This window comes from Monodelphis domestica, chromosome 1 (genome assembly GCF_027887165.1).
Source record: "Monodelphis domestica isolate mMonDom1 chromosome 1, mMonDom1.pri, whole genome shotgun sequence".
In the NCBI taxonomy this organism is placed as follows: domain Eukaryota; kingdom Metazoa; phylum Chordata; class Mammalia; order Didelphimorphia; family Didelphidae; genus Monodelphis; species Monodelphis domestica.
In genome coordinates this window covers 757,177,586-757,204,778 of record NC_077227.1, presented here as the reverse complement: position 1 = coordinate 757,204,778, position 27,193 = coordinate 757,177,586, and the positions used below count along the sequence as shown (strand labels likewise).

The 27,193-nt window shown below is 54.0% G+C and overlaps 1 protein-coding gene across 11 annotated transcripts in view; it reads left to right on the top strand.

Annotated features, from left to right (window-relative positions):
* Positions 1-23,323, top strand: part of PUM2 (pumilio RNA binding family member 2) — a 70,313-nt gene extending 46,990 nt beyond the window's left edge. For 5 of the 11 annotated variants that reach the window (XM_007477938.3, XM_007477940.3, XM_056814865.1 and 2 more), the window contains 9 exons: positions 1,703-1,942; positions 12,004-12,271; positions 14,076-14,205; positions 17,955-18,089; positions 18,672-18,809; positions 18,901-19,026; positions 19,542-19,663; positions 20,170-20,362; positions 20,592-23,323. In XM_007477938.3, coding sequence (XP_007478000.1) covers positions 1,703-1,942; positions 12,004-12,271; positions 14,076-14,205; positions 17,955-18,089; positions 18,672-18,809; positions 18,901-19,026; positions 19,542-19,663; positions 20,170-20,362; positions 20,592-20,723 — 1,484 coding nt within the window. In that variant the 3' untranslated portion in view covers positions 20,724-23,323. The remainder of the gene's footprint in view (positions 1-1,702; positions 1,943-12,003; positions 12,272-14,075; positions 14,206-17,954; positions 18,090-18,671; positions 18,810-18,900; positions 19,027-19,541; positions 19,664-20,169; positions 20,363-20,591) is intronic. The other 6 variants (XM_001369389.5, XM_056814864.1, XM_003339883.4 and 3 more) reach the window with 3 other exon arrangements.
* Positions 23,324-27,193: the final 3,870 nt, after the last annotated feature.

Here is a 27,193-nt window from a genome sequence, read left to right as displayed (position 1 = left end):
AGACTCCTGGTTTTCTGAGCTAGTTTAAGCAATACTCACTCAACTGTTTCTTGTGGGGCTTGAGGGAAAGATTTTCTTCATGAGTTTTCAGTATTTGGTTTGATTTGACCTTTGGGTGGGGAAAGAAGGGGGATCATGTTCTGAGTTACTGTCACCCTGGTTTTTTGCAAGGAACAAAACCATGAAGCAGCCTCATTTTGGAAAGAGCTAGCTGCTCTCTTCCAGCAAAGACAGCCATTTGTAACGGAGATAACAACGTGAGAAGAGTCACTTTGAACAGTGTCCTCTTAAATGGATTTAGTTGGTCTGACACATCCCTGAACAGCCTTGCCAAGCCCAGTCCCAACAGAGCTTCTCCTGTCTTTATCCAGAAACAGTTTAATTGTCCTTCCTGGAAAAATGGATAATTTTTTTTTTAGTATTTTTAAAATATCACATTTTACTATTTCATGGTTATTTGAAATTTGTCCATAAAACGTTTCCCGTGTTAATGATTTTTTAAAAGAAGACAGATTGCCCGGCAGCAAGGTTGACTAAGTTTTGTCCCCTTTTAAGTCTCTTTCCTCCCTAAAATTTTATCTTTGGTTGTGCCAGCATGTTCAAATTTCATACTTGTATTTGTTAGCTTAGCTAGCTGTGCAAGCCCGCCTTGTGCTCTGCTCAGTTCTCTTTCCAATCTATGTTCTGTATGTATCCACCCCTCAAAAACTTTCCATGGGAAAGCCAAGTCTTTCTAGAACACATGAAGCTGTCTAGAACAGAATGGCTGTATTGGTCCGAATATCCAGCAGAGTTTTTGACACCTGGACAGATTTCGTCTCCCCTCTAACCGGATCTCCCAGGAGCCGAGATCTTCTCAGAATCATGGTGAGGCAGGAAACAGTTTAGATGTGCCACATCTGAGGAGGTGTTGGGGTACGGAAGAGTCCCTGCATCGCACACAGTCACCGTTTGGCCATCCCTACTGGGGCCAGTGCTCAGCTTGGCAGCACCATGTGGGAATTGAATCCAGATTTCTTGGCCATAAAGAGTGGTGAGAGAGGGAGCTGACATCCAGTGGAGATGGAGAGCTGGGATGGAGGAGAAAATAGGGAGGAGCCTGAAGAGGGAGTTCAGCAGAGTTGGGAGGCCATCTTAGGGGTCCAATCAGAAGGATTAGGCCATTAGACAGGGATATTCTGGGAGGATTCATGGCACGAGGAGTCATGATTCATGTTTCAGAAGCCTCTGCTATTCGGGCCAATACGAACTTCCCATCAGGTGGCATTGTCTGAAGTCCAAGCCAGATGCCAAAGCAGATGTGCTCTCAGGACACCATTCTTGATTTTTTTCCCCTCTGATCACTGTAACTTTTTCCTTTTGTGACTAGAAAAGATTGAATGGGAAGCTCCAAGGCCTAGTTTCCTGAGATTAGGAAACTACCCAAATTTGACTTTTTGATGTTCATCGGGCCTAGGACCGAAAAGAGCCCCCCTATCAGGACTCAAACTTGAGCAACACCATCAGAAGTCTGACCTGTGACTCCTTGGGGTGTGCTAGTACCTGCTGGATTTGTTTGTAGAGTAACTGTTGTCTCCCCAATGCTGTTTACCTGACGATGACTGTGCTCCCTTCTGTTATCTGGGCTCAGAAGTAGTTGGGGAGAGAGGTATTCTCCAGTTACCACTATATGTAATTAGGGTTTTTTTTATTTCTTCTTCAGTTGGCAGTTCTGCAAGTAGTAGTGCCACAAGGAGAGATTCTCTGTCTACTAGCTCTGAACTGTACAAAAGATCTAGTAGCAGCCTAGCTCCTCCCGTAGGGCCGCCATTTTACAATAGTCTGGGATTTTCCTCCTCTCCAAGCCCAATAGGCATGCCTCTGCCAAGCCAAACGCCAGGACATTGTCTTACGCCACCGCCATCACTGTCATCACACGGATCTTCATCCAGTTTGCATTTAGGTAAAAAAACAACCACCCTTTTTATTTGTGTATATGTGTGTGTGCGTGTATGTGTGCGTGCGGGTGTTTATATTGGGGGTAAACAAGTTCATGTTGGATGAGAGATGCAGAATGGCTTTTGCTTCTAGAAATTGTCATAAGTTTTTGAAAATGACTCACTTTTTTGTTTCAACTTTGAAATAAGAAGCTGGGAAGAGATCAGGAAACTTCCCTAAGGTCTCTCACTTAAGAACTCCAAGAATGGATGTCCAGTCGGCTCTGTTGAAAAGGTTTCTTGAATGGAGGAGGGGCTCTAGAAATCCATTTGGAGTCAAGCCCCTTTTTTATATCTTCTGTCCTTAGGAAGAAATGCGGCTCTCCTTTAGATTCTTTTGTACGGGGGTTCTTCTAGCTCCCCCAAGAAGCCCAATATTTTTTAGACTGTAGAGGAATGAGAATTTCAGGCTCTGGTTTATGTACCGGAGAAAGGAAAAGCTTAGCAGAGGTTTTCAAGGTGTATCAGTGTTTCGTTGCAATGTGTCCCCTCTCGGCCTCTCTAGCTGCCAGAGTGAAGGGACTGAATATGACTGAAGAAGAAATGGGCAGGGACTTCTGTCCCAGGATTCCTGGCCACATGGCTCCTGCGTTTGGCTGTTTCATTAGTGGGAGGCCTATGAACAGAATATCTGAGATACGCGTTGACTCCATGTCACTTAAACACAAAGCGAGATGCTTATCGGGGTGGGGCTTTTCTTTTGGAACCTAGACTTCTGACAAAAAGTACTTTTCGTATGTAAAAGCTTTGTGACTAGTCAAACTGGGTGCAGTTAGAGTTCTAAATGGTCAGAGCCATTTTGTTCTCTCCCACACGGATGTAATTGTCCACGTCAACGACACTATGGAATAGATTTTAGCAAATAATTGGATGTAAATGATAACAGAAGGACCAGGTACCTCTCTTGATGCAAATGTTTTATTATATTCATTTGGAAATCTCTTGTTTCATCCTATCTATTGTCTGCCTCGTGTTGATGGATGCAGCTTGGTCCTCTGAGGTCTTCCTAAATTACAGTTCTCGTAGGGCTTAGATACTAGAATTGCCTTTGAGTCCTCCTATTCTCAAAGTCAAACTGGTAAAATATTGCCAGTGAGTGCTGTTCTCTGATTATTTAAAAATGTTTTCTGGCCAGTCTTTACCCAGGTCCGATGGGTAACTCATTTATGTTTTTCTCCAAGCTTCATTGATACCAAAGTGTTTGAGCGAGCATGTGTACCAGAAATCACTGCCTTCCCTCTCCTGGATGTATGGTGGTAGAGGCTGGCCACGTGTACATGTCCCGTCCGTCATCGCCCCTCCCCGTGTTGGGGGTCATCCACCACAGTGTTCTTGTTGAGATGTCTGGCATAGTGGACATTCAGGATCTGGGGACAACGCTGAGGAGATGAGCTTGAGGGAAAAAACAGGCAGTTCCCGACTTTTGGTTGTTGATTGTTTAGCAAACACTTGGTTCATTTCTGTGGCAAAGGTCCTGTGTGGACTGACCAGTTGTGAACAGAATTCCTGTCTTACCCTTGTTTTGCTATTAGCTTTTTTCCCCTCTTAGATTTGCTGTTCAGTTAGGCTCGTTCCCTCTCTGAGCTTGACAGAGGAGCTGGGGGGGGAGATTCACCAGCAGGACCTGATGGCTCAGTGTTGGGCTGGGTTCTCGCTCGATCATGCGTTGCTTATTTTTCCCCTTTTTCTTCCTCTAATGGTTGTCTAAGGCCAGGCTTGGATAGATAGGATGTAGTTGGCCAACGATTTGGGATCTCACCTGAGAAAGAGTGCTGCTGGAATAGGTTGATCCCCTTTTAGTCCAGCCTGAGGCTGCTTATCATGAGACAGGGAGGACAGTCAGCCAGCAAAGGGTCTCTCGGGACACAGGGAAGGGCCACATTGCCCCCAGTGCTGGGTCTGGGACAGGTGGTCAAGGGATCCTCTCTGCCATTGACCCTCCCTGCCACTTTGAGCTTTGCTTCTGGCTAACTTGGCAAAGTTGGGCTGAGCCTGAATGGCCTAAGAAGCTGGGAGGAGGTTTTTCAGCAAGCTTCCCTGGGGTCTATCATGTAAGAAATCAGCGAAGAGCTTGCCACTTGGCTCTGCTGAAAATTGAATAAAACATCCCAGGTTTTAATGATAAGAATGGAGAAAGGGGGCAGCTGGGCGACTCACTGGATTGAGATCCAGGCCTAGAGATGGGAGGTCCTGGGTTGAAATCTGGCCTCAGACACTTCCCAGCTGTGTGACCCTGGGAAAGTCACTTGGCCCCCATTGCCCAGCCCTGACCACTCTTCTGTCTTGGAACCAATACACAGGATTGATTCTAAGGTGGACAGTGAGGGTTTAAAAAAAAAAGAATGGAGAAAAATGGGCTTTTGGCCCTCCTTTCAAAACTGAGAATTCTCATTCTAAAGTGACTAGATAATTCAGTTCCAATCAATCATGCATTTATTAAGCACCTACTATATGCCAGGCACTGTGCTAATTGTTGTAGATACAAAGACCATGAAAGAGTCCCCTGCCTTCAAGAGCCTTATATTCTAAAGTGGGGGCCTTTACAGGTGTGGGCAAGAGATTAGGGTAGGGTTGTAGCCCACCCTGCTGCTTTCCTGTTGTTAGGCCCTCTGTTCAGATTTCCCTTGTTCTCTGACTTCCCAGAATGTCCCTATTAGACTCCTTAAGATCTAGGAATCTGTGCATTTCTTTTTTCCCACTCCTTCTCTCCCATCTTAGAATCAATACTGTGCAGTACAGGCAAAAGAGTGGTTAAGTGACTTGCCCAGGATCACGTAGCCAGGAAGTTTCTTGAGTTCAGATTTGAACCCAGGACTTCCCATCTCTGGGTCTGGCTCTCTATCCACAGAGCGACCCATCTCCCCCAAATCTGTTTTTAAAGAAATGAATGTAAGTAAGGTCTCTTTAAGGATTAGAAAGGGTCTCCAGTTCAGACTTTTGATGTATTTGCCTGGATTGTCTTAGGTATAAATAGAAATGAGCAATGCTCTAATGGTTAAAAAGGTGGTCGCCTATTGTAATAATTACAGTTAAAATTATGAGACTGTTCAAAGCTTTAACAGTTTAGTTCATTCGGAGTCGAGAGAGAGTCAATCGAGGGAAATGTAGGAAGGAGGTAGAGAATTGCCTAACCTACCCTAAGTGCTAATCTGATGAAATTCAGTTCGCCCCGGACAAAAGGCTCAATCTCCAGTCCGGAGTGCGGGGATTTCTTCAGCCAGAGTCCCCAGAGTAAGTGTCTCCCTTCAGGCCAATTCACCAACACAGGAATCCGAATCCAAGGCTGAGAGTTCCATTAGTAGGGGCCACCACCCATAAGAGAGCTCCTTCAGCAGGGGCCTGAATCTCAGTGCCAGCAGAGCGCAAGGGCGATCCAGAATCCGTTACTTAGTGCTGGGTCTCACCTTATAAACATCCTTCTCCACCCAGGTCACATCTCAGGAACCAATCATAGTTCCTTAATTTGTCTGGCACTGCCCAGGGCAGTTTCCTGTCTTTCAGGGTGGGAACTTTCTATGAATGATAAAGGATCTTTCCGAATGATAAAGGAGTTCCGAAGTTGAAAAAAAAAACAAAGGTGTGTTAATTCCCTTTTCACAATGTCACCTGGTGAGGAAGGGTTCAGAGCAGGAGTCCCCAAACTTTCCACAGGCAGCCAGTTCACTGTCCCTCAGACCATTGGAGGGCCGAACTATGAAAAAAAACTGAACACATCTGTATACTGCTGTCCAGCTCTGACCTGTCACTCTCTTACTTGGTGGTCCTCCTCTCTTTGAACATTAAGACCCCTCTAGCACTTAGCTTTCTCAACTCTCCTGGCCTTTGATCCCCCACATGCTGGCCATGCACTCCTCTGAATCTCTTCCTTTAATAGAGTCCAAGCGCTATCTTTTATGTGAGGACCGGGGTGCCCCCCCTTCTCATGCTCTTGCCTTCTCTTCCACACCACTTTGTTTTTCTTCATTCACTTAGTATGTCTAGACTGATCTTCATGTCCAAGCTGGCCCCCCCCCCCCTTTTTTTTTCAATTAAAAGATATTTTATTTTCCCCACTAAAGGCAATAACAATTTTCCACATATGTTTTCTGAAATTATTAGTTCCAAATTGTCTAGCTCTGGCCTTTTTTCTCCTCTCTTGGAGATGGTAAGCAATTTAATTTGGATTATACACATATGATCAAACAAAACTCAGTTCCATAGTGGTCATTGCTCTAAGAGAAGACCCCTATAGAACCCAGACCTCAAAGGAAAACTAAAAGAGTATGAAAGATGGGCTGCTTTGGTCTGCATCTATCTGATTGCAGCGGTTCTCTCTTGGGATGGATGGGGGAGGAATTCTTCATCCTGGTCCCTCGGAATTGTCCCGGATCCTTGTCTTGCCAAGATCACGGTGAATCCTTCCACAAAAGGGCAGTTAATGTGTACTGTGTTCTCCAGGTAATGTGTATGCCACTCGGCATCTGCTCCCCCCCCTCCCCTCCTTTTCAGCTTCCATCCCCCAATGGGTGGCATCCCCTCCATTTACACTTCTTGGCCACCCCGAAAAGGACTACTGACAATATTTTTGTACAAGTGGGTCCCCCCCCCCCCTTTTTTTATCTCTTTGGGAGACAAACCCAGTCATGATATTCCTGGATCCAAAGGTATGCATTGTTTTATAGGTCTTTGGACTTAGTTCCATATTGCCCTCCAGAACGGTGGGATCCTTTCACAGCTCCACCAACAATGCATGAGTGTCCCAATTGTGCCCCATCCCCTCCTGCAATATCACTTTCCTTTCCTGTCCTGTTGGCCAATCGTGTAGGTGTGAGGCAGTGCTTCTGTGTTGTTTTCATTTGCATTTCTCTCATCAAGAAGGATTTATAACACTTTTTCATATGATTATTGATGGCTTCGATTTCTTTATCTCCTTTGACCATTTGTTGACCGTCTCAGAATAAATGCTGGGTTGGGGGAGGGGCCTTTTCATGGGCTGGCCAGGCTGGGCCATGGGGAGTGAAATGGATTGAGGCCTCTCAGTGAAGCTTGCTCACGTCCTGAGCTCTTTGTGGCATGGGGCCTTGCTAAGCTTGGGGGAGTCCAAGGCAGTTTAGACTGTGAATCCACTCAGCCAGGCCCCCCCAGGGCCCTCAGCTCCAAAAGATCTCTTGGGCTTCCCTGGTTCCTGGGCCGTACCCAGAAGTCACCCCGCTCGGGCAGCGCCAATGGCAGCTGTGGCCTCCGACTGTGTGTGTGTGTGTGTGTGTCCCCTTGTATCCCTTAGGTGTTGTCTTGGGACATACAAACATGAGCCCCGAAAGGTAGGTACGGTTATTTATATCGTCAACCCCGACTTTCCATCTTGGAAGCAATTGCCTCCCTCCTCGAGGGGAACCCCTGACGGCTGCCTGCTGCCATCGGCTCCCAGAGAGAAGGCCTTGTGGAAACTGCGAAGTCCACGGGCCCCGCGGCATGATCCCCCCAGAGCACGTGCAAGTCAAGGTGGTCCCCAGAGCCCGCGTTGAGACTTCCCTGTTCTTGGCTTCTCAGTTCTTTTGGCCGCCATGTCGAATCCGCTTTGGCTTGGGGGTTTCCTTTTTCTCGCTGCCTTCCCCGATTCCCTGGGATTTGCTCTGATCAAGGCCAGTGTTCATTGCCACTAAGGCAGCCTTTCCCGCGTTTTTCTCTCCTTGGAGCCTTTACTCCAGCCGGGGAGACTCAACTGAGGGACCTGGTCAGGGTGCATGCGTCGGCCGAGGCCGGTGCCCCTGAGTCCATTTTATGTGAAATAAGAGTGGGCCAAGCCTTCGCCCTGCGCTCTTCAACCAGGGGAATCAGGAAGATCTGAGTTCCAGTACTATGAGACCCTGAGGCAGTCACTTCCCCTTCACCTGCCTCAATTTTCCCATCTATAAATTGGAGACGGGCATGGCCACTGCCTTCCTGGTGTGTTGTGTGGCCCAAATGAGAGAGGGGGAGAGAGAGGTTGTGCGTTTGGATCAGAACCCCACAGTACAGTGAATAACACCCAGATGTCTACAGTTAGGTTGACACTTTGCTGTTCAGTGAGCAGTGGTGGTGTCTCAAGTGAGAGTCCCCCCGATGTACGTGGCAGACACAAAGGCTCTTGGGAAATGGAAGTCGGGAGAGCCCACGGCCAGCCTTGAGGCTTTCCAGATGCTGCTGTCACTGTCATGCCTCTTGGAGATGGCTGTCTGGCTGCTGTAGTCAGCCTGGTGGTTTGCCAGTCCGTGGGCATCTTCCTGCACAGAAGCTTGTGCCATCAGGTTTTGGGGGTCCAACGACGGGGCCCGTGCCACCTGGCCAGCCCCTCCTCTCTACCACCCAGAATTGCTTTTCAGACCGTTAGACCAGTTCTCAGCTGCACCAGCAGTTCCTCTGCCCACCGGGGCTTCTTGGTCACTTGGCTGAGTGTACAGGGAAGCTTCCGGGTCGTCTTGATTTTCAGCTTTCCAATGCTTTATAAGTCTTCTTTCGGGAAGCCCATGTTTGGGCATGAGGTAGGTGGCTCAGTGGGCAGACAGCCAGGGCAGCCTTGGGGTCCCATTTGGTCTCCAGTGCCGAGTGTGGGTTCTCAGTCAGATGGTCAGGGTTTGAAAGGGGGGCAACCACGTGGTCAGCTGTCTAGAATGGCTCTTCTTCTCATTTAGCAGAGAGAGCATGCAAAGCTCTTCTCATCATAGTTATATCGTTGTGGGTCTTGCACATGGGGCCTCCCGTAGCTCTGCCAAGAGTCTGCCGCCCTGAGCCCTTTTCTGGCAAGAATTGATGGGAAAAGACCAGAGTGGCGGGCCACAGTCAGACTCGGATTCTAGAGGGAGATTCCAGAGAGATCCAAGCCCGGAATTCCAAAGGCCATCTGTGCCCCTTGTGGAAAATGGAAGAGAACCGGACCCGGCCACGTGCTTCCATTCTGCGTCACTCAAATCCACTGAAATCTCTGAAACCCTTTGCCTCCCCACTCAGCGGGGCCCAGGCCCAGCTCCAGAGCACCAAGAGCAGTGTATTGGGGCAGAAGAGTGGGAAGGGCTAGGCCCCCAGGACCTCCCTTTTCCAGGCCTCGTTCTCCATCCACTAAGAGGAATTGCGGATCTTAGTAGCTCCCTGAAAACATGCTCAAAGTCGTGAATATGAATCCACGTGCAAATTAAATCAGATCCAAGACCGATGGTCCACTCTTGGACCTCCAGAGTGACCTGTGGTGCCAGATAACATCCTGGGGCCGTGGTGGAGTGGACTGACCATTTCGGAGCCTCCCCGCATGCCTCTGGGCTGGGTGACTTGGATCCTGGGTCTCCATAAACCGTGAAAAATGCAACAATGACGCTGCCAGGTTGTCGTGGGACTGATGGCGGACAGAAAATGTACGGCCTGTGAAGTCAGGGATGTTTGATTCTGTTACGCTTTGTAGTTGTCTTGTGGGTCATGGAAAAATGGGCTGTTTTCTCTCATTTCTCATGGGTCGTTTGGGGGTTGGAAGCTTTTTATGAGCCGTGGGGCCAGCCTTCTTTGGGCTCAGCTACGGGAACAAATCCGAAAAGGCTCCTGGAAGACCCACGACTGTCTGGCAAGCCTGCTATGTTTTTTGGTTTTGGTTTGGTTTGGCCGAAGACGAGGAAGAGGAGAGGCCGTGCCACTGCCACGGCTGCAGCAGGGAAGTGGGCAGTCCCCGCCGAAGGAGAGTTAGTCCTTCTGGAAAGGAAGTGCCTCGCACTGAGCCCGGAGAGAGCCATTGCTCTTCCTCCCCAGGGTTGCACACAGCCAGACTCGGGGGAAATGGTTCCCCCTTCGCTGTTTCCATTGGCATGAGCATAAAAGGGCAGGAGCCCTTCCCGGGGTCACTGCAGGCTGGTTCCCCAGGATGCTGCCTCATCCCAGGGCCACGTGTCCACCCATGTGACCCACGTCCGTCCCGCCTTTCGGAATCGTGAGTGTCCTTCAGAGTCATTTCCAAACCCTTTATTTTGGGTCCATCTTTTATTTACGAGCATGCACTACGCCCCACCCCGGACACCGCGTGCTCGGCACACAGGAGCAATGTTTGTGAGTCGGCTTCCGAGCTGGTGCAGGTTCTGGGACGGGTCCGAGCTCCGTGAGCGGCGACACGGCCATATTTCGGTGTCACAGAGCTCCAAAGGATGGCCGTCACGAGGCCACGCTTTTCCCCTTTCCCTCCCCTCTCCATTCTTTGGCTTAGTTCTAAGCAGAAGGGGGCAAGGGCGAGGCCGTGGGGTCCCGCCGCGTCTCTAGGCCTGGCTCCCAGTGGGGAGGTTTCGGCCTCTTACCGAGTAGGGCTTCTGCTTTCCATAGCTTTTCCATTACGCTGCCTCTCAGGAAGGGGAGTCCAAAGGGTGGGGGATAGTGTCTCCCAGAAGCCTCGGCGCCTCTGATGGCGCCCAGGCACCCCAGGGCACCGGGGCACACACCTTCCCTCCCCAAGCCTCTTATCTTGTGTTTGTTGTCCTCGCTGAGCTCTCCCTGACTCCGAGGACGACGTGTCCTCTGTGTGGCGGCCGGTGCCTGTCCCAGCCCTGTGGTCTTCCTGCCTGCAGGCACACGCCTGTCACCCTCTTGTCTCTGTCAAATGAGGGTGGAGGCCACGCCTGCTTCCCAGGGGGCTGTGACGAAAGGGGAGCTTGAGAACCCCAGGCCGAGGCCTCGGGGGTGCCAGCCGCCATTCAGTCGAAGCAGCCTTGCCATTGGCTCCCTCCTGTGTGTCTGGCCAGCCCCAGGCCTGCCCTCTGCTGGACTCCCTCTCCGTGTGACCTGGCCTCCCTCGGAGCCTCTGGCTTCTGTCGCCCGCTTGACCATTCCTCCGTTACCGGTCTGTCTGTGGCCCACGTCCCGGGCGGGGGCAGGCGGCTTCCCCCTGCAGCCAGCCAGCACCAGGCTTTGTCCTGCTTGAGTTTTTCTCTCTCCATCGCTGTGGCCTCAGGAAGGCCCAGGCACGGGGGGTTCCTTGACTCGCTCACGGCCGTGCAGCTCAGATATGGTCGAGGCCATCATTTAGTGAACAGTTTGGGCAAACTGAGTCGTCCTGCGCATCGCTGACCTGCGTCACGTGGGCCCCGCAAGAAGGCAGGGGTGCTGCTCTGTGCTCGGAAAGGGAGAATGGCACCGGGCCTGAAGCTTCGCCTTCTGGCTCGCCTTTCTCCATCCTTGCCTGTGACGGAGCGAAGTTTTTATGTGGGTGGGCCCCCCCCCCCCAAGAGCAGTAGCCACAACGTGCGCCACGAGTCTGTGGGCTCGGGAGTGGCGCACGGGTGGTTTGTGTGGGACGGCTGAGCGCTTGGCGCTTGGCGCTGAGAGCCCCTCGCTGTCCACGGCTCTCTGCCAAGGGCTTTCCTCCGCAGCGGAGCTGGCATGGGCATCCTTCCTTGTGAATTCCTTTGCCAGGGAAAGTTGGCCTCTACCAGGGGCTTCGAACCCTTCCTAGGCACTCATTCTAAGACAGAAGAGAGATGAGGGCCAGGCTGTGGGGGTAAGTGCCTTGCCCAGGTCACACAGCCAGGAAATGTTGGGGGCCACTTTTGAACCCAGGACGTCCCATCTCTAGCCCTAGGCGCCCCTTAACACTGAATGAGTCTGTCCCCCCAAAGGCTCTTTTTAAGTGACAAGCATCAGCAGGGACTGGAGCGCTCTGGGGTGTTGGCTCTTGGGGGGATCAGAGCAGGTGGGGAGCTGCTCTGGAGGGCTCCGTGCCTGGAGGTGCCAGTTTCCCGGGCAAGTCAGTAGGCGTCCCTCTGCCAGCGTGTGCTAGCCAGGTACTTAGTGCTCAGTCTTCCCTCCACGTCCCTCAGAACGCGTCTCGGCCTCTGGGCCCCGAACCGGATGGTCTGTGTGGGACGGCTGAGCCATCCCTTTGTTTCTTTCCTGGTTTTCCTGTTCTTTTTTGCGCGTTCCCCTGCGCGGGTGATCAATCAGAATTCTAAGGGGAGCCTCTGTGTTTGCTCACCGCATCTCAGGCTCAGCAAACTTGGGTTTGGGATGCTTTGAAAGCCCGCTTGACGAGAGCCCTTTGCCGTAGGAGGCCTGGCCAATGGCAGCGGGCGCTACATCTCGGCGGCTCCGGGAGCCGAAGCCAAGCACCGCAACGCGTCCAGCGCCTGCAGCCTGTTCAGCTCCAGCAGCCAGCTGTTCCCTCCCTCCCGGCTGCGCTACAGTCGGGCCGACATCATGCCCTCCGGCCGCAGCCGCTTGCTAGAAGATTTCCGGAACAACCGATTCCCGAACCTCCAGCTCAGAGACCTCCTGGGCCACATAGTGGAGTTTTCCCAAGACCAGCATGGCTCCAGGTGAGTGTGGTTCCACGTGCTAGGCAAATGGGGTCTCACAGGTAGGAAGATTTGAACCCATGCCCTTCTCACTTCCCTGGTGAGGTCTGTCCTTGGCAGGTCCAGAAATTGCTCGAGAAGGCTAGACGCTAGCCCAGGAAATGGTGGGCCTACTTTCCCCCGCAAACAAAGTCTTCGCTTACCATTTTTTGAGGAGCCCCAGGTGGGAGCAGCATTGAGATGTCTTCTCCTCACGCTTGCTCTGGGTAGCTCAGTGGGCTCGTTGGCATTTGTTTTTGTGGTTTGGGGGCGATCGTGGCTTCCCTTGAAGTTGGAGGGAAGAGGCCACGACTTACTGGCTCGGGGGTGGTTTTGTGCCAGAGCGAAGCGGCTTTTGCCTAATTGCACCACCCGGCTGTGCCTTTGGGACTTTTCCCATTCCTGTCTGGAGCAGTAGGCCCCTTGGCCCTGTGTGAGTGGATGGTGCCTCTGTCAGGGTCTGGGGCGTCTAGTTTGAGATGTAGCCTGTGGCTCAAGAACCATCCCTGGCGCCCCCCCCCCCCCCCCCCCCCGACACTCACCCTGACGAGGGCGCCATTCCTATGGGGCTCTACGATGTCATAGCCTGTCCCCAGGAAATCCGTGCCTAGAACCACCAGAGCAAAAAGAACAGTGGGGGAAGGGGTGGGAAGGGAAAAGAATGGAACAAGCAACTCAACTGACCTGCATACATGACAATTCCTGAGCCTCTAGAAAAGAGGGGGCATTGCTCAGAGGAAAAGCATAGGCTAGGCTGATCCTCTTTCCATTTTTTAATGATTGTTCAGGGGAATGCTGTAGATAAGAGTTCATCAAGATTTCGAGGCAACCCTCTCCCCCTTCAAAAACAAGCATTAAAGGCTCATGTTCTGGATTTGATAGTGTAATTATATGGATGTGGAATGTCTGGCATAGCAAACGAATTTTGGAAAAATTGATGCTACAAATCCAAAATAAAGACAGAGCCGATGAAGCAGCTAGCACTTTGAATGAGGCCTGAGGGCTGGAGGAATGGCAATCTCAAAACCTGTGTGATTAATCTGTTAGAGAGAGCACTTACAGGATGGAGAGATAAGCTTAGGCACTACAGAAGGGGGCAGGATTTGGGCAAGAGGCCTCAGTTTCCTCCTCTGCATTAGACAGATTAGCTGAACCTTTGGGGTTCCTCCAGCTCTCCAGCTTATCCTGTGGCAAGCATGCTGTTTGATGCCCCAGTCAGACTGTCCCTGGAAAAGTGTGGCCAGTTCTGGGCACCCCAGATTAAGAAAGACATTTATAAGGGAGAGAATATCCAGAAGAGAGCCAGGGTAGAGAATAGCTGTAGATTTGTCCTATGAGAAGAATGGCTGAGGAAGCTGGGAAAATGCCACTGGGAAGACCAAGAGGACTTTTATCTCTTAGTGTTTGAAAGAAGGAAGAGAAGGCAAAATCAAGGTTGGGCAGTGATCGGGGGTGAGGATGGGGGCAAAGGAGACCCCAACAGTTGGACCAGTGTTTGTGACTCAGCCCTCTCTCAAAGGTTTTGATCAGAGGCAGCTTGGACCCTTGTTCACTAGGTCGTGGGGAGGGCTTGTGTTTAGGAATGGGTAAGACTCAGTGTACCCCTTTAGCTTTGGGGATCTGTGTTTCTTTGGATGGAGTAATGGGACAATCATGCTTCCCATTGAGCTGCAGGTTCACCCTTCATTGTCTGCCCCTTGGGGTCCTTAAAAAGATTGTGTTCTGGGTGACCCCTCTCAGAGCACTGGGCATCTGTGGATGGCCTTTGCCTTTCTGTTCTATGCAGATTCATCCAGCAGAAGCTAGAACGAGCTACACCCACTGAGCGCCAAATGGTGTTTAATGAGATCCTGCAAGCGGCCTATCAGTTAATGACGGATGTTTTTGGCAACTATGTCATTCAGAAGTTTTTTGAGGTAAGTGTGTGAGCTCAAGGGCCTCCTTCCACGAGGCATCGGGATTTTGGCTTGTTTTCCCTTCGGGGAGCTCTCGTTGGCATTTAAGAGTCCGGCTGTCTTTGACTGCTCTTCTGCTGGTGAATCTTCTCTCTTGGCATCTCTCCCAGCCTGCTCTCTGCTCTCTTGGTCTCTGACTCTTAGCACTGACATTTGGGTTGTGCTGGCAGTGATGGGGGCAGCCGGGGAGAGGTCTGTTATAGTGAGGGAGTTGAGAAGAAATGGCCCAAGAGCAGAAGCAGATCCAGGGGCCTCCAGAAGGACCTTCTTTCCTGAGGACCTCCGGAAGAGGAAAGGTAGAATGGTTAAGTGGATCTACCACATAGAGGACCAGAACCCTAGAGGCCAGTTCAGCTGGCCAAGCTTAGCTCTCAGTAAAGAAAATACTTCTTTCCAGGATCTGTTCTCAGCCGTGGCCACGTGTCCAAACCTCTCTACATTATTGTCAAAGCTTTTTGTGAGTTTTGGTGCCCAAACACAGACATAGTCTCAGGGCCGAGCCTCAGAGCACCAGCAGACTTGGGTCCAGAAGCCTCAACAGCACCAGCAGGGCCTGCCAGACTTGGTGCCCTGCAGGCACAGCTTTGAAGACCTGTTGAACAACTTTGATGGCCTTTTCTTGATTCTCATTTTTCTGTTGGCCACCCCATGGCCTTGACCCTCTCTTTTCTGGATGTTCACATCCTTCTCTCTTCTTACCTGCATGACTGTTCCACCACCATCACCGATACTGCATCTGCCCCAGTTTGTCCTGGACCCTCCTTCTTCTCTGACTACCTTATCAGTTCTTGGGGTTGCAGTTACTATCTGGGTGCTGATGCGTCCCATCTATTTGTCCAACCTTAGCTTTGCTCTCTTAACCTTCATTTTTTTCCTCCAAACCCTTCCCTTTCATCTGTTTTGGTTTTAAGGCAGAAGAGCAGTGAAGGGCTAGGTAATGGGGGTAAGAGTTAGTGTCTTGCCTGGGGTCACACAGCTAGGAATTGTTGGAGGCCAGATTTGAATCCAGGACCACTGAGCCACCTAGCTGCTCCCTCGACCTTCAATCTTAAACATTTCCGTCTGCCTGTTGGACATCTCGAACTAAATGTAGACAATTTAAACCCAACGTGTGTCAGACTGAACTTGTTACAAATCTTCTGAAGCCCTCCCCCCTTCCCAAGTTCATAGGCACTACATGTTATCCTCACCTCCTCCCTTGGTCCTCCTACTGCCCACATCCACCCAGGGGATTATTTCTGCTTTCTGTGTGTGTGGCCGATATTCTCCACCTTCTCTCCTCTGACCCTGCCAGTATCCAGGTGCAGGCCCCTCCTCCCCTCAAGCTGCTGGGGCTTCTGCCTGCCTCAGGTCCCTCCTCCCTTAACTCTCAGAATGATTTTTCCCAAATAGCTCGTCTCTTCAGTAAATTCCAGTGGCCCCCTCTACCTTCTGTGTCAGACAAAGGAATCTCCTGGTTCCCAAGCTTGGGGAAATGACCGTTGCTAGGCAATGGGGAGACGAGGAATGAAATAGTCCTGCACCCCCAATTGGAGGTCATTGGGGAGAGTCACACGGGGCCAAAGGAACCATATGATAAGGAATTCATTTCTTATCCTAGTGGAGTTGGTTGAGATGGGGAGTGACATGGCCATCTCTGTCCTGAAGGTCAGTCCTGTGTGAGATTTAAAATGGTTGAAGTCTTAAACTGTAGTGATTAAAATAGTGGAAGATATAAACTGTGATAGATATAAGAGAGGGTGAGTAAATTTGACCGCAGAAATATGTTTCACTACAGTGTCTTGGGTTTTAAAATCAAATATAAGGTGGTCGCCAGGGAAATATTCCCAATTATTCAAATACCCAAGTCAACTGGGTTTTATAGAGATTTTAATTAACAATACAATGAGTAATCAGAGAGAGAGAGAGAGAGAGAGAGAGAGAGAGAGAGAGAGAGAGAGAGAGAGAGAGAGAGAGGGAGGGGGAGGGGGAGGGGGAGGGGGAGGGGGAGGGGGAGGGGGAGGGGGGGGGAGAGAGAGGGAGAGAGGGAGAGAGGGAGAGAGGGAGAGAGGGAGAGAGGGAGAGGGAGAGAGGGAGAGAGGGAGAGAGGGGGAGAGAGGGGGAGAGAGAGCAAGAAAGGAATAAGTATGAAGGGCCTCAAGCCAATATGGCCTAGACCTGAATCTTAAGAGAGAAATCAGTCAGTCTTTTAACACTCACCACAAGGTCTGACTAAACAAGGATTTTAGTGACACCAGGCCAGTTCCATCTCAGCTGACTTCACCAGAGAGCCTTCCAGCCAGAGACTGTTCCAAAAGGCCTCTCTCAAGAGATTCTTCCCAAGAGGTCCTCATCAGAGATCCTTCAAAAGGGTTTCTCCAAAAGGATATCTCCTCAAGAGATTCTGCTTTTTCTTATATAGGGGTTTTTCTCCCATGTCACCTCCCCTAAGTCCCTACATCTACCAATCACTGTAGATGTTTTCCGAAGGACTGCCCATCTGAATTCCTGCTAAGTCGACTAATCCCCTCAGTAAGTCTGAAGGAGAGAAAACACAGCTGAGTCAACTAATCTCATTAAGACAAAACTTGCCCGACCCTTTTAGGTACCTAGCATCCCATTGTATCAGTTCTAAAAACAGGCCTGGCTCAAAGAACTCCTTGCCCCACCATAAGCATGGATCCAAGTACTTTCATTGTTTAGCAAGGAGTTTTCTCCCCTAAAGCAGTCTTAAGTAAGGTTGGAGTAGAGCTCCTCCCATTTCTGATCCTGGAGAGTTCTCACATCAAAATGGGGAATGTTTCTCAGTAGAGAATTTGTTTCAGTTAAGAATTTCCTGATGGGGAAATTTTTAACATTCACAAGTCTGAGAGATTTCAAGATTTACACCTGTGTAGGGCCAGGAGGGGGCTGTGGGAATCCTGGAAGCTTGAGGGGACGAGGGCCCAGCCGAAACAGAAGGAGGGCTTGGGTGAGAGATGGCAAGAGGGGCCAACTCGTTGGCTACACAGGGTTGATGGAGAGGAGAGATTTTCTTTTCACACCTGTGGGCTGTGAGATGTGTTTGGGGCCTCCAGTGGGAATGGTCCCACTAGGTAGTCATTGAACTAAAGCTCCACAGAGAGCCTGGGCCCAGGCTGTGTCCGCTTGTGAGTCGGCCACACCGGGGTGCCTGGGAAACCTCTGTAAGAGCAGACAGACGAGGGGACTGACTTGGAGAGGAAGGGAGGGGCGCCAGGGCAGAGCCAAGAACAGCCCTGGTTTGGAGAGGATCTCCTTACTTCCCTTGGGCCACTGTCTGTGAAAAAGGAACAAACCTCACGCTCTCCCCCGGCAGGAGTCCAAACCCCCCCTGGCAACTTCTTTTCTCCCACGTGCCTTTTGTGGACCAAGCCATGCTTTTTGTTCACCTTTAGCTCCCTGACCCAAGTCCATTTTCTGGTCTCCTTGGACGCAGCCCTCTGCCCCTCCTTCTTTCCTGGGCTGACTTTAACCCTCCTTCTGAAGAGGTACCTTGGCCGCTGCGTGGCTTCCTTTGGGAAGGGGCTTCTTGGGGTTTTCAGCTCGGCGATTCACGAGAATCAGATCCGTGACAGATTTCTCTCCTTTGATGCTCGACATGATCGCTCTTCGCGTCAGCCCATTTGTAATTGCTCTGGTTTGGGCAGGGAGCTCAAGGGACGCTTTGTGCTGCGGTGGATTACTCGCTCTTACCTTTTCTCTTCGCCCAGTTTGGGAACCTGGATCAGAAACTTGCCCTGGCGACCCGAATCCGCGGCCACGTTCTGCCCTTGGCGCTCCAGATGTACGGCTGCCGTGTCATTCAGAAAGCACTAGAATCCATTTCCCCTGACCAGCAGGTAATTGTAAGTTAGAACCACATTTTTTAAAAATTTTATTGGCTTAGAAAACTGTTGCAAGCTTCTCTTTTCTGCCTTTTTTGTTCTCTTTAATTTCTGTAAAAAGTAAAATGATACTTTCCCAAGTAGATGACTGAAAGGATTTGTGCTGACATGCCATAAGAACACCCAGTCATTGTGGATTCACATTCTGGAAGCTGGCGGGTTTTCTTTCAGTCACTCAATAAGGATTTCTTAGTCACCTCCTGCGGTCTAGGCAGCCTTGGCGTGGGGTGGGGGCGCCCAGCCCACACTGGGGAGCTGCTCCCATCCCTTCTGCCCCGCCACCCAAAGCCAGTGCCTCCTCCCTTCACTCTCCGGGGTAGCGCGGGGGCTCCCAGGCAGCTTGAGGCTGCCCTCTGGGGACACAGTTGCCACCCATCGCCCGCTCTGCTCTCGGGGCTGCCCTAATGACAGTGGGGGGGTGCGTGACGCTGTCCTGTTAAACGCGTGGACTGTTAATGTTCGCCCAGCTCAGGCCCGCCTCACCTCCAAACCCTTTTAGTGCATGCGCGTGACTCGGCGCTTGCCCCGGCCTGTGTCTTTCAGAACGAGATGGTCAAGGAGCTGGACGGCCACGTCCTCAAGTGTGTGAAAGACCAGAACGGGAACCACGTGGTCCAGAAGTGCATCGAGTGTGTGCAGCCACAGGCCCTGCAGTTCATCATCGACGCTTTCAAAGGACAGGTGCCGTCCCAGCATCCTCCGGGGCCCTGGGGGGGGGAGGCCCCCCATGGGCCCTGCAGGTGACCCAGTTCTGCCTCTGTGTCTCCTGAAGGTGTTCGTGCTGTCCACCCATCCCTACGGCTGCCGCGTCATCCAGCGCATCCTGGAGCACTGCACGGCGGAGCAGACCCTGCCCGTCTTAGAGGAGCTGCACCAGCACACGGAGCAGCTGGTCCAGGTAGGGCTGCGGCCTGCGCCTCAGGAAGGGGCCGTGCTGGGAGATGGTGTGGAAGAGTGTTCGGGGAGACCGAGGCTGGGAGGAGTGGCTGGAGGAGAGCGGAGGGCGTCATCTTCTGGCCAGGGCTTCCCTCTGCTGCCCGAGTCTAGTCCTGCTGGCTGGGGGAAGCTGCCTTGTTTTGGGGCCTCTCTCTTCCTTGGGATCCCTCATCTCCCTCCAGCCTTGGTTCCAAAGCCACCTCCTACAAGAAGCCTTCCTCGATCCGCACCCAGTGCCCTGGCTCCCCTAAAGTTTCTTGATTGTCAAGTATGCGCTGCCCGCGCCCCTTGGAGACGTCAGATTTCTCGAAGGCGGCGGGGCCTGGCACAGGAGACCCAGGAGGGAGACAGAGGCCGCGGGCACAGTTCTTGGGCGCTCCTCGGCAACGGGCCCCTTCGGGGGGGAGGGCACGTGAGGTGGGCAGTAGCTGGCGTGCCCGCCTCAGCCGCCCCTGAAGCCGCCCCATCTGTGTCTAGGATCAATACGGGAACTACGTCATTCAGCACGTTCTGGAGCACGGCCGCCCCGACGACAAAAGCAAGATCGTTGCCGAGATCCGAGGCAAGGTCCTTGCCCTCAGCCAGCACAAATTTGCCAGGTAGTGTTGCCCAATTCCCGCCATCGGCTGTCCGGACCTCGGGCCGCGGCAGTCCTGCTGCGGGCCTGAGCAGCCGTTGGCTCACCTCCCCCCAGAGAAGGCGGCGATGCAGGAGGGGGACACGAGCCGTTTCTGCTTGCTCTGGCCGCCTGTGCCTGGTTCTGTGCTCCTAAAAGAGCTACAGTCCGGCCCTGATGCCCGGCCGTGGGTTTCAGTTGCCCGTGTTGCTAGAAACAAGCTCTCCCTTCGAGATGGCCTCGGCCTTGCAGAACGCGGCCCCAGGCCAGCTGCCCTTGCCTGGGCCTCCCACCCGTGGTCGTGGTCCGTGTCTGCCTCGGAGTGATGGCTGAGGCCCAGGGTCAGGGAGCAGCTTAGGTCTGTGGGCGGGAGGTCCTGGGTTCCAATGTGGCCAAGGCCCTCCGTCCCCAGGCCAGCCTCCTCCTGGGCTCGGCGCTGGGCGTTTGTTAGAGCCGTCCCAGGAGGCTTTGTGCTCTTCTCTTGGCCAGCAACGTGGTGGAGAAGTGCGTGTCGCACGCATCCCGGGCCGAGCGAGCCCTGCTCATCGATGAGGTGTGCTGCCAGAACGACGGTCCTCACAGTGCCTTATACACCATGATGAAGGACCAGTACGCCAACTACGTCGTCCAGAAGATGATCGACATGGCCGAGCCCGCCCAGCGCAAGGTCCTCATGCATAAGGTAGGCCCGGCCCGGCGCGGGGAGAGCCCCGAGGGGGCCGCGAGGCCTTTGGAGGAGCGGGCAGGGGAGGCCGAGGCACTCCGGCTCCTCCCGGCTGCCAGCCCTCCAGCCACCTCTCCCCATTCCGCCCCCCTCCTCCTCGTTCACTTGTGTTTGGGGGTTCCCGTAGCAGTCCCGTCGGCCTTCGGAGAAGGCTCCGGGCCGCTGATGGTCTCCTTCTCCATCCTAGATCCGGCCCCACGTCACCACGCTGCGCAAGTACACGTATGGGAAGCACATATTGGTCAAGCTGGAAAAATACTACCTGAGGAACAGCCCGGAGCTGGGGCCCGTCGGAGGCCCTCCCAACGGGGTGCTGTAGGAGAACGTACTCTGGTGAATTATCAAAACACAACTCAACTAGGAATGTTCGATTTTTTTTTTTAAGCAGACCTATTTATTGACTTGATTCATCCATTTGTAAATTTTTTAAGGTTCTTGTGTATATTTTGGGGGGGGTGAATGATAGAATATCTCCAACCCTGATTAAAGACCTATCAGATTGGATTGCTGGCAAAGCACAGAATGCCTGTATATGATGTAATTGTATCAAAAATAGCTGTCACATATTTTGTAAATTTTTACCTTGTAAAGTCACAAAAAATAGTTTTTAAAAGGAAAAAGTACAGTATTCTTTTAATAAACTGGCTTGCAATCTGGTAGGTCTACTACCCCATAGCACAACAGGTTTATAGAAATGTATATAGAATAATAGTCCTTATTTTTTCCCCCTTTCTGTGAAGTCTTTTATACCAGATTGACGATTACCCGCATAAATATTATTACTATTTAACAAAGGAAGTTCAGTTGTATTTTGGTAATTCACAACCTGTTGCCCAAGAAGACAAGATCCGAGATGCTCTGAGAAGAGAAAGGCTTCCCTCCCTGCCGTGAGCTGGAGTACAGACGCCGCCCGTCGTTCTCTCACAGCGTACAGAAGACGCGCCGTGGACACTTGTCTATGTAATGGTTGTAGACGGAGGAAAATCATGGCGGCTCGCCCCCTCCCCGGCCGGGTTTGCGGGGCCAGCCGGGGGAGTGGCACGGCGCGGCGGCGAGCTGAGCGGAGGCCGGTGCCGGTCAGGGTGAGGGGCCCCCGAAGCGTGAGGACTGAGCCAGAGGGTTTTCTCGCTTCCTCTCTATCAGCATTGCGCGCGCGTAGTTCCTAGGTGTGAGTGTCCAGTTGGACAGCAGAAATTGGCTCGATGTTGATCACAAACTTTGCTCGTCTGGTAGTGAAGCTTTTCTAGGCTGTACAGATGTACATTTGTAAACCTTCCTGCTGGAAATGGAATTGGTTTGACCCTTTGGGGGGGTAAAATTGCATTTTAGTGTATATTCTGACCCCGGCCCTTTTGCCCCTGCATAGAGTGGTGTATAATGTAAATTGATTTCTTCGAATCAAGAGTGATTTTTAAGGAAATTTTATCTTTCTATGGTTTCGGAAGTCTGACTCGGGTTTCTTTTTAACTATTGTGAGAAATGTCATTTTGTTTTATAACATACCTGTAGATTCTGTTACGACAGACGTGTTGAGGATTGGATTGGAGTCAGGGTAGCGTGCATATGGAGACAGTTCTGGATGGAGAAGGTGCCCCAGCGCAGAAGCCCAGGCAGGCTTTGCGCATCTTCCCCAGTGGGGTGGGCCGTCTTTCTTTGTACAGAAGAGTCCTGTATTTTTGAGCAGCCTCCCAAGTAAGAGCACATCTGTCAAGTCGCCTCGTTGGCTCTGGACATTGGACGCTGTGACAGACACGAAGAAAGACGATGTACATTTACAAGAGGCCTTATGTACATTTCCCAAGGAGCTTTTTAAGGCAAAATTGTGACCATATGTGTATAATTAAAATCGTTTTTAATCCTTTGCCTATGGAAATATTTTGGAAAAAAGCTTGCTTTGTATATTCAGTTTCTGAAAGATAAAGAAAGTGCTTTGTATTTTGTTGAAGTCAGTATTTTGTATAAAACATTTCGGTTGGCCCATTTCGGTTTGTGCCATCTCCGTCATCAGATCATGTCCGACGGCGCTTGATGCGGGCTCTTGCGAAGAGGAGCAGCCCTGGCCGGGGCAGTCCCGCGTGGAGAGGAGTCTCTTTTTAACCCTGCCATCACGGATCTGGACCGAGCCAGAGCAGGAATCCGGGGATGCCCACCCTGGGGTTTTCCTATTGAAGGCGGAAGCTTTGTTCAAAGAAAAGCTTTCCTTGGTGAAGAAGAAGAGATGGAATCGAGCCACGTTTTCATTGGCGTCTCTCCGTCTCCCTCCCCTTAGGCAGGGTTTGGTGAGCTCCGTTAGGGCCCCGCAGTCACCTTCTTTGACCTCGCAGAGCTTCTCAGTCTTCCCAGCCATGCCATCCCTGCCCCCTTGGCCAGTCCTGGGGGCGCCGGTCTCCCCATGGGGCTCCCGCTCCCAGGCCAGCCTTGGATCGGGACTCGTGGAGGTCGTGGCCTGCTCCTATCGCTGGTCGGAGTCCCTCGTTTTACCCCTCTGTGGGACGCTATGCATCTGGCCCTGGGCCTTCCTCATGGACTGGTCTTCCTTAGAAGCAGGATGAGGACCCCGAGTCGTCCTCAGCAAGCGAGCGTGTTCCTTCCCGGAGAGGCCGTCAGGCCGAGACCCCCCATGTGGACGTTTCATCTCCCCTCGGCTGCCCGGACACCTGCCGCCCTGGGTGCTCCTCGGGATGGAGGGAAGTTTGGTGGGGCAGAAGCACTCGGCTTTGGCACACGAGCGAGCGAGCGAGCGAGCGTCTCCTTTGAGAGGGATTGTTTATGGACCAGTTTGTCTAGTCTGAGAAGTCCTGGCTCTTCGGTTCATGGAATCATGTTTTATTCACCTATTTGTATATTCTGTATAAACTAGAAAATGAAGACGTGTGAATAACATTGTATGAAATAAACCTGGTCTTGTGTTTTTCTCTAGGGAGGTCAGAGCAGGTCATTGAGGCTCCGCTTACCCGCTTGGACACTTCCGGGGGGGGGGGGGTAGGAAACCACGCTGGGTCCTTTTGTCACTAGATGGGGGGAGGGGGGCGACAGCTCAGCTCCTGGACTGTCACACCGACAGCAGGAAGAAAACGGTTCCATTGGCTCCAGGACGCTGCGGGACCAAGTCTGCTCTAGGGGGGCCGCGGGCCGCCGGCCGCGCCACCCCTCCCTTCCTGCTCCGCTGCCGGGGATACGTGCCGGGATGGAAGGTAAGCGCCCCTGCCCTGCGGAGCATCGGTCCTTCCTCGTGTCTCCCCTGCTCAGCCCATCCCGCCCCCGCCGCCGGCCGCAGATCCGGGCAGAGTGGGCCGAGGCCTTCTTATCCTCTGGGCGGGCTGCTGGGTAGGAAGGGCTCGTCCGGGCCGGGGTTGGAGGCCCTCCTAGCGTAGAAGGAACCTGGTTTGCAGGATGGCTGGTGCTCGCTGCGGGGTGTCTTTGTAGGACTCTGGCCTGTCCCTGCTGAGCTGGGCGTCCCCATTGCCCAAACCCTGCAGCTCTTCTGCCGCCTCCGGTCTGGAGGGGGAGCTTTCCTTACACTGATTGTAATTGTGGGTGGCCTGCGGTGCCAGTGAGCAAAGGACGACTGCAGGAGCCCTGCACCCCGAAATCCACTCCTCTCCCCTTGGAGCTGCCCCCTACAGCCTCCCGGGGCCACCCTTCACCTCCCTTGCAAGATGGGGGGGGTCGCCCCAAAAGGGCTGGGAGTCTCGGGGGGCCTAGAGGGCTCCGGCGAGGCGGCAGGAAGGCAGGGCTTTGGCCACGGCTCCTCTGATGGGCGGCCAGCCTGTTCAGGGGTCAGGTGTGATTGGGGGGCTGCGGCTGGAGGACTTGGGACGGTGGGGACGAATCCAAGAATGGAAGAGGGCCCCCTGTGGCCGAAGCAGCGCCCCCTAGGGGCCGCCCCGCTGCTGGGAGCGTGAAGCGGGGTGCCAAGGGGAGTCCGTCCCTCCTTCCCAGGGATGCCGGGCTCTGTGGGCACCCCGGGGACGCGCCCCTCCTCCGCCCAGCAGCCGCCGGTGTGAAATGGTGAGTGTGACCAGCGGGTTGGGTCTTGTTCCTGCTCGGCCTGGCCTTGTTCACAGAGCAGGGCTGGTCACTGGGCCAGAGCGGGAAGGTGGGCTGGGCCTGCTCCGTCTCCCCCTGCCCTTGGGGCCCCGCCGTCCTGTGGCAGTCTCGGACGTCCGTGGATGCCCCAAAGACCCAGTTAGGAGAGAGCTGAGGCGGGCTGTGTCTCCTGGGCCATCCAGCAGCCTTCCAATGGACTGTTGGGGGGGGTGAGCCCTCGGGTCCCTCCCCCCCCCCCCCAGTCAAGGGGGTGCCAGCACCGGCTCACTGCCTGGGCACAGATTTGGAGCTTAATAAATGCTTGTTTCATGCCATGTGGGGGAGGGGCAGCCTTTGGTTCCTGCTTCTCAGGCTGTCGGGTAGAACTTCCTGATGGCCAAAGTGGGGCCCTCCGAGAGAGTCTGTTCTGTCCTGTACGAAGTGCCTGCGGTGTTCCCAGAAGGGTGTTGGGAGGGGCAGGGACAGGCTCCCCCCTCCCCCGCTGGAACCCTAGGAGGGCTCCGCAGGGCCCCTGCCTGCCTCTTTTCCCTTCTGGAGGGGAGCCGAAGGGGCCGAAGCTCTCCCCACGCCCGCCCCAGGGGGTTCGGGTGCCGGTGGGACGGCACATTGGCGCTGCCCTGAGCTGGACCGGGGAGGAGGGAGCGGGAAAGGGTCCAGAGTGGCCTGAAGGCTGCCCGCCGACCCACCGGCTTCCTACTTGGCTCCCCGGGGGGGGGGGGGGGGGGAGCCTGTAGAGGAGCCCTGGGGCGCCAGAAGGAGGCCTTCGCTGGCCTCGGCGCATCCAGCTCGTTTGAGACAGGCTGGAAAATGGGGCAGAAAGGCCGGACGGAACGTCGGCCACCAGGGCGATGGCAGCCCTTTGGAGAGGGAGAAGCCCCTGAGGGGAAGATGACAAAACTGCAGGAGAGAAGGGGGGCCTCCGAGAAGGCCCCGAGAAAAGGGGGAGCCCTGAGAAGGGGGAGCCCTGAGAAGGCCTTGAAAGAAGGTGGGCCCTGAGAAGGCCCCGAAAGAAGGGGGAGCCCTGAGAAGGCCCTGAAAGAAGGTGGGCCCCTGAGAAGGCCCTGAAAGAAGGGGGGCCCCGAGAAGGCCCTGAGAGAAGGGGGAGCCCTGAGAAGGCCCTGAAAGAAGGTGGGCCCTGAGAAGGCCCTGAAAGAAGGGGGGCCCCGAGAAGGCCCTGAAAGAAGGGGGGCCCCGAGAAGGCCCTGAAAGAAGGGGGGCCCTGAGAAGGCCCCGAAAGAAGGGGGCCCCGAGAAGGCCCCGAAAGAAGGGGGCCCTGAGAAGGCCCTGAGAAGGAGGGCCCCTGAGAAGGCCCTGAGAGAAGGGGGAGCCCTGAGAAGGAGGGCCCCTGAGAGAAGGGGGAGTCCTGAGAAGGAGGGCCCCTGAGAAGGCCCTGAGAGAAGGGGGAGCCCTGAGAAGGCCCCGAAAGAAGGGGTCCTTGAGAAGGCCCTGAGAGAAGGGGGAGTCCTGAGAAGGCCCTGAGAGAAGGGAGAGCCCCGAGAAACAGAGGGAGGGAAGAATGGACAGAAGAGACACTGCGAACGTGGGAGGGCGAAACAAGAAACCGTCATCCAGGTGGTGAAGTCTGGGAAAAGCAAGCCAAGAACCCACGTGCACCCCCGGAGGCGAGCAGGCCTGGCAGGAGGAGCGCCAGAGGAGAGGCGAGCCCGGAGGCCACGTCCAGCTCGCACGCAAGGCCAGAAGGAGAAGCGAAGCCCCCTCTGGGCAGACGCGGCCCCGGGAGAGCTGGAGGAGCCGGGAGGCCCTGGGCAGGCTGGACGAGGCTCGCCCCGACCCTTGGCCTTCTCGGGCGGCCGACGGACTTCCAAGGGGTGAAGCCGAGCCGGCGGATCGTCCGGGAAGTCCCTTCTGGGGCGGCCGGGCAGCAGAGGCCTCCGTCCGAGCGTGTCCTTGGCAGTGCAGTGGGGAGCCGCGCCCCAGCCCTGGCCCGGCGGTGCCTGGAGCAAGTCCTTCCCGTCTGCCTGCCAGCTTCTTCCTCTGTAACATGGCGCCACCGTAGAGTGGCCGGGCAGGTGGCCCGGAGTGGGCGCTGCGCAGTGTGCCTGGTTCCCGCGGCCGTCGTCCATCAGCTTGGTGCCGCTCTCGTGGGCATCCGCCGCCCGCATCCGGGGACGTTCAGACTCGGAGGGTCTCCCTGCGGTGCTGCCCTTCGGGGGAGCTCCTGGGCTCCACCAAGCAGGCTGAAGATCGGGGGGAGCCGGCCCCGCCCCCCCCCCCCTTTACCTCTCCGTCTTGGCCTGGCACGTGGGGTGCTTCTCGGGGTTTCTGCGCTGAGCAGAGGCACCCCTGCCCCGGTTGGGGGGACACGCCTACGGAGAGCCAGTGACGTCTGGCGGCACGAGAGGGAGCCCCACACCCGAGTGGGGGGGCTGTTGGGAGACGAGCTCGGAGCTTGTGCTTCCCCCATGGAGAAGCCTTGCAGGCGCCACGTGGGGAGGACGCTGGAAGAGGAGCCCCACGAAGTGAGGTGGGGGAGGGGTGCCGAGCCCCCCAGTCCGCGAGCAGAACTGAAAAGACGTCCCCAGAGCGTTTGGCTTCAGGATGGACCGAAGGCCAAAGGCCGCCTTGTGGGGCTCTCCAAGGACCAGCGTGTCAGGCGAGAAAGGACAGAAGAGGCCGCGCGGCCGCCGCGCTTCAGCCCGCAGAGCCACCCCCTTCCAGGCAGGGAGCCCCGGAGGGCGAGGGGCCGCCTCATCCCTCTTCTTGGGGGGAGGGGGGGGA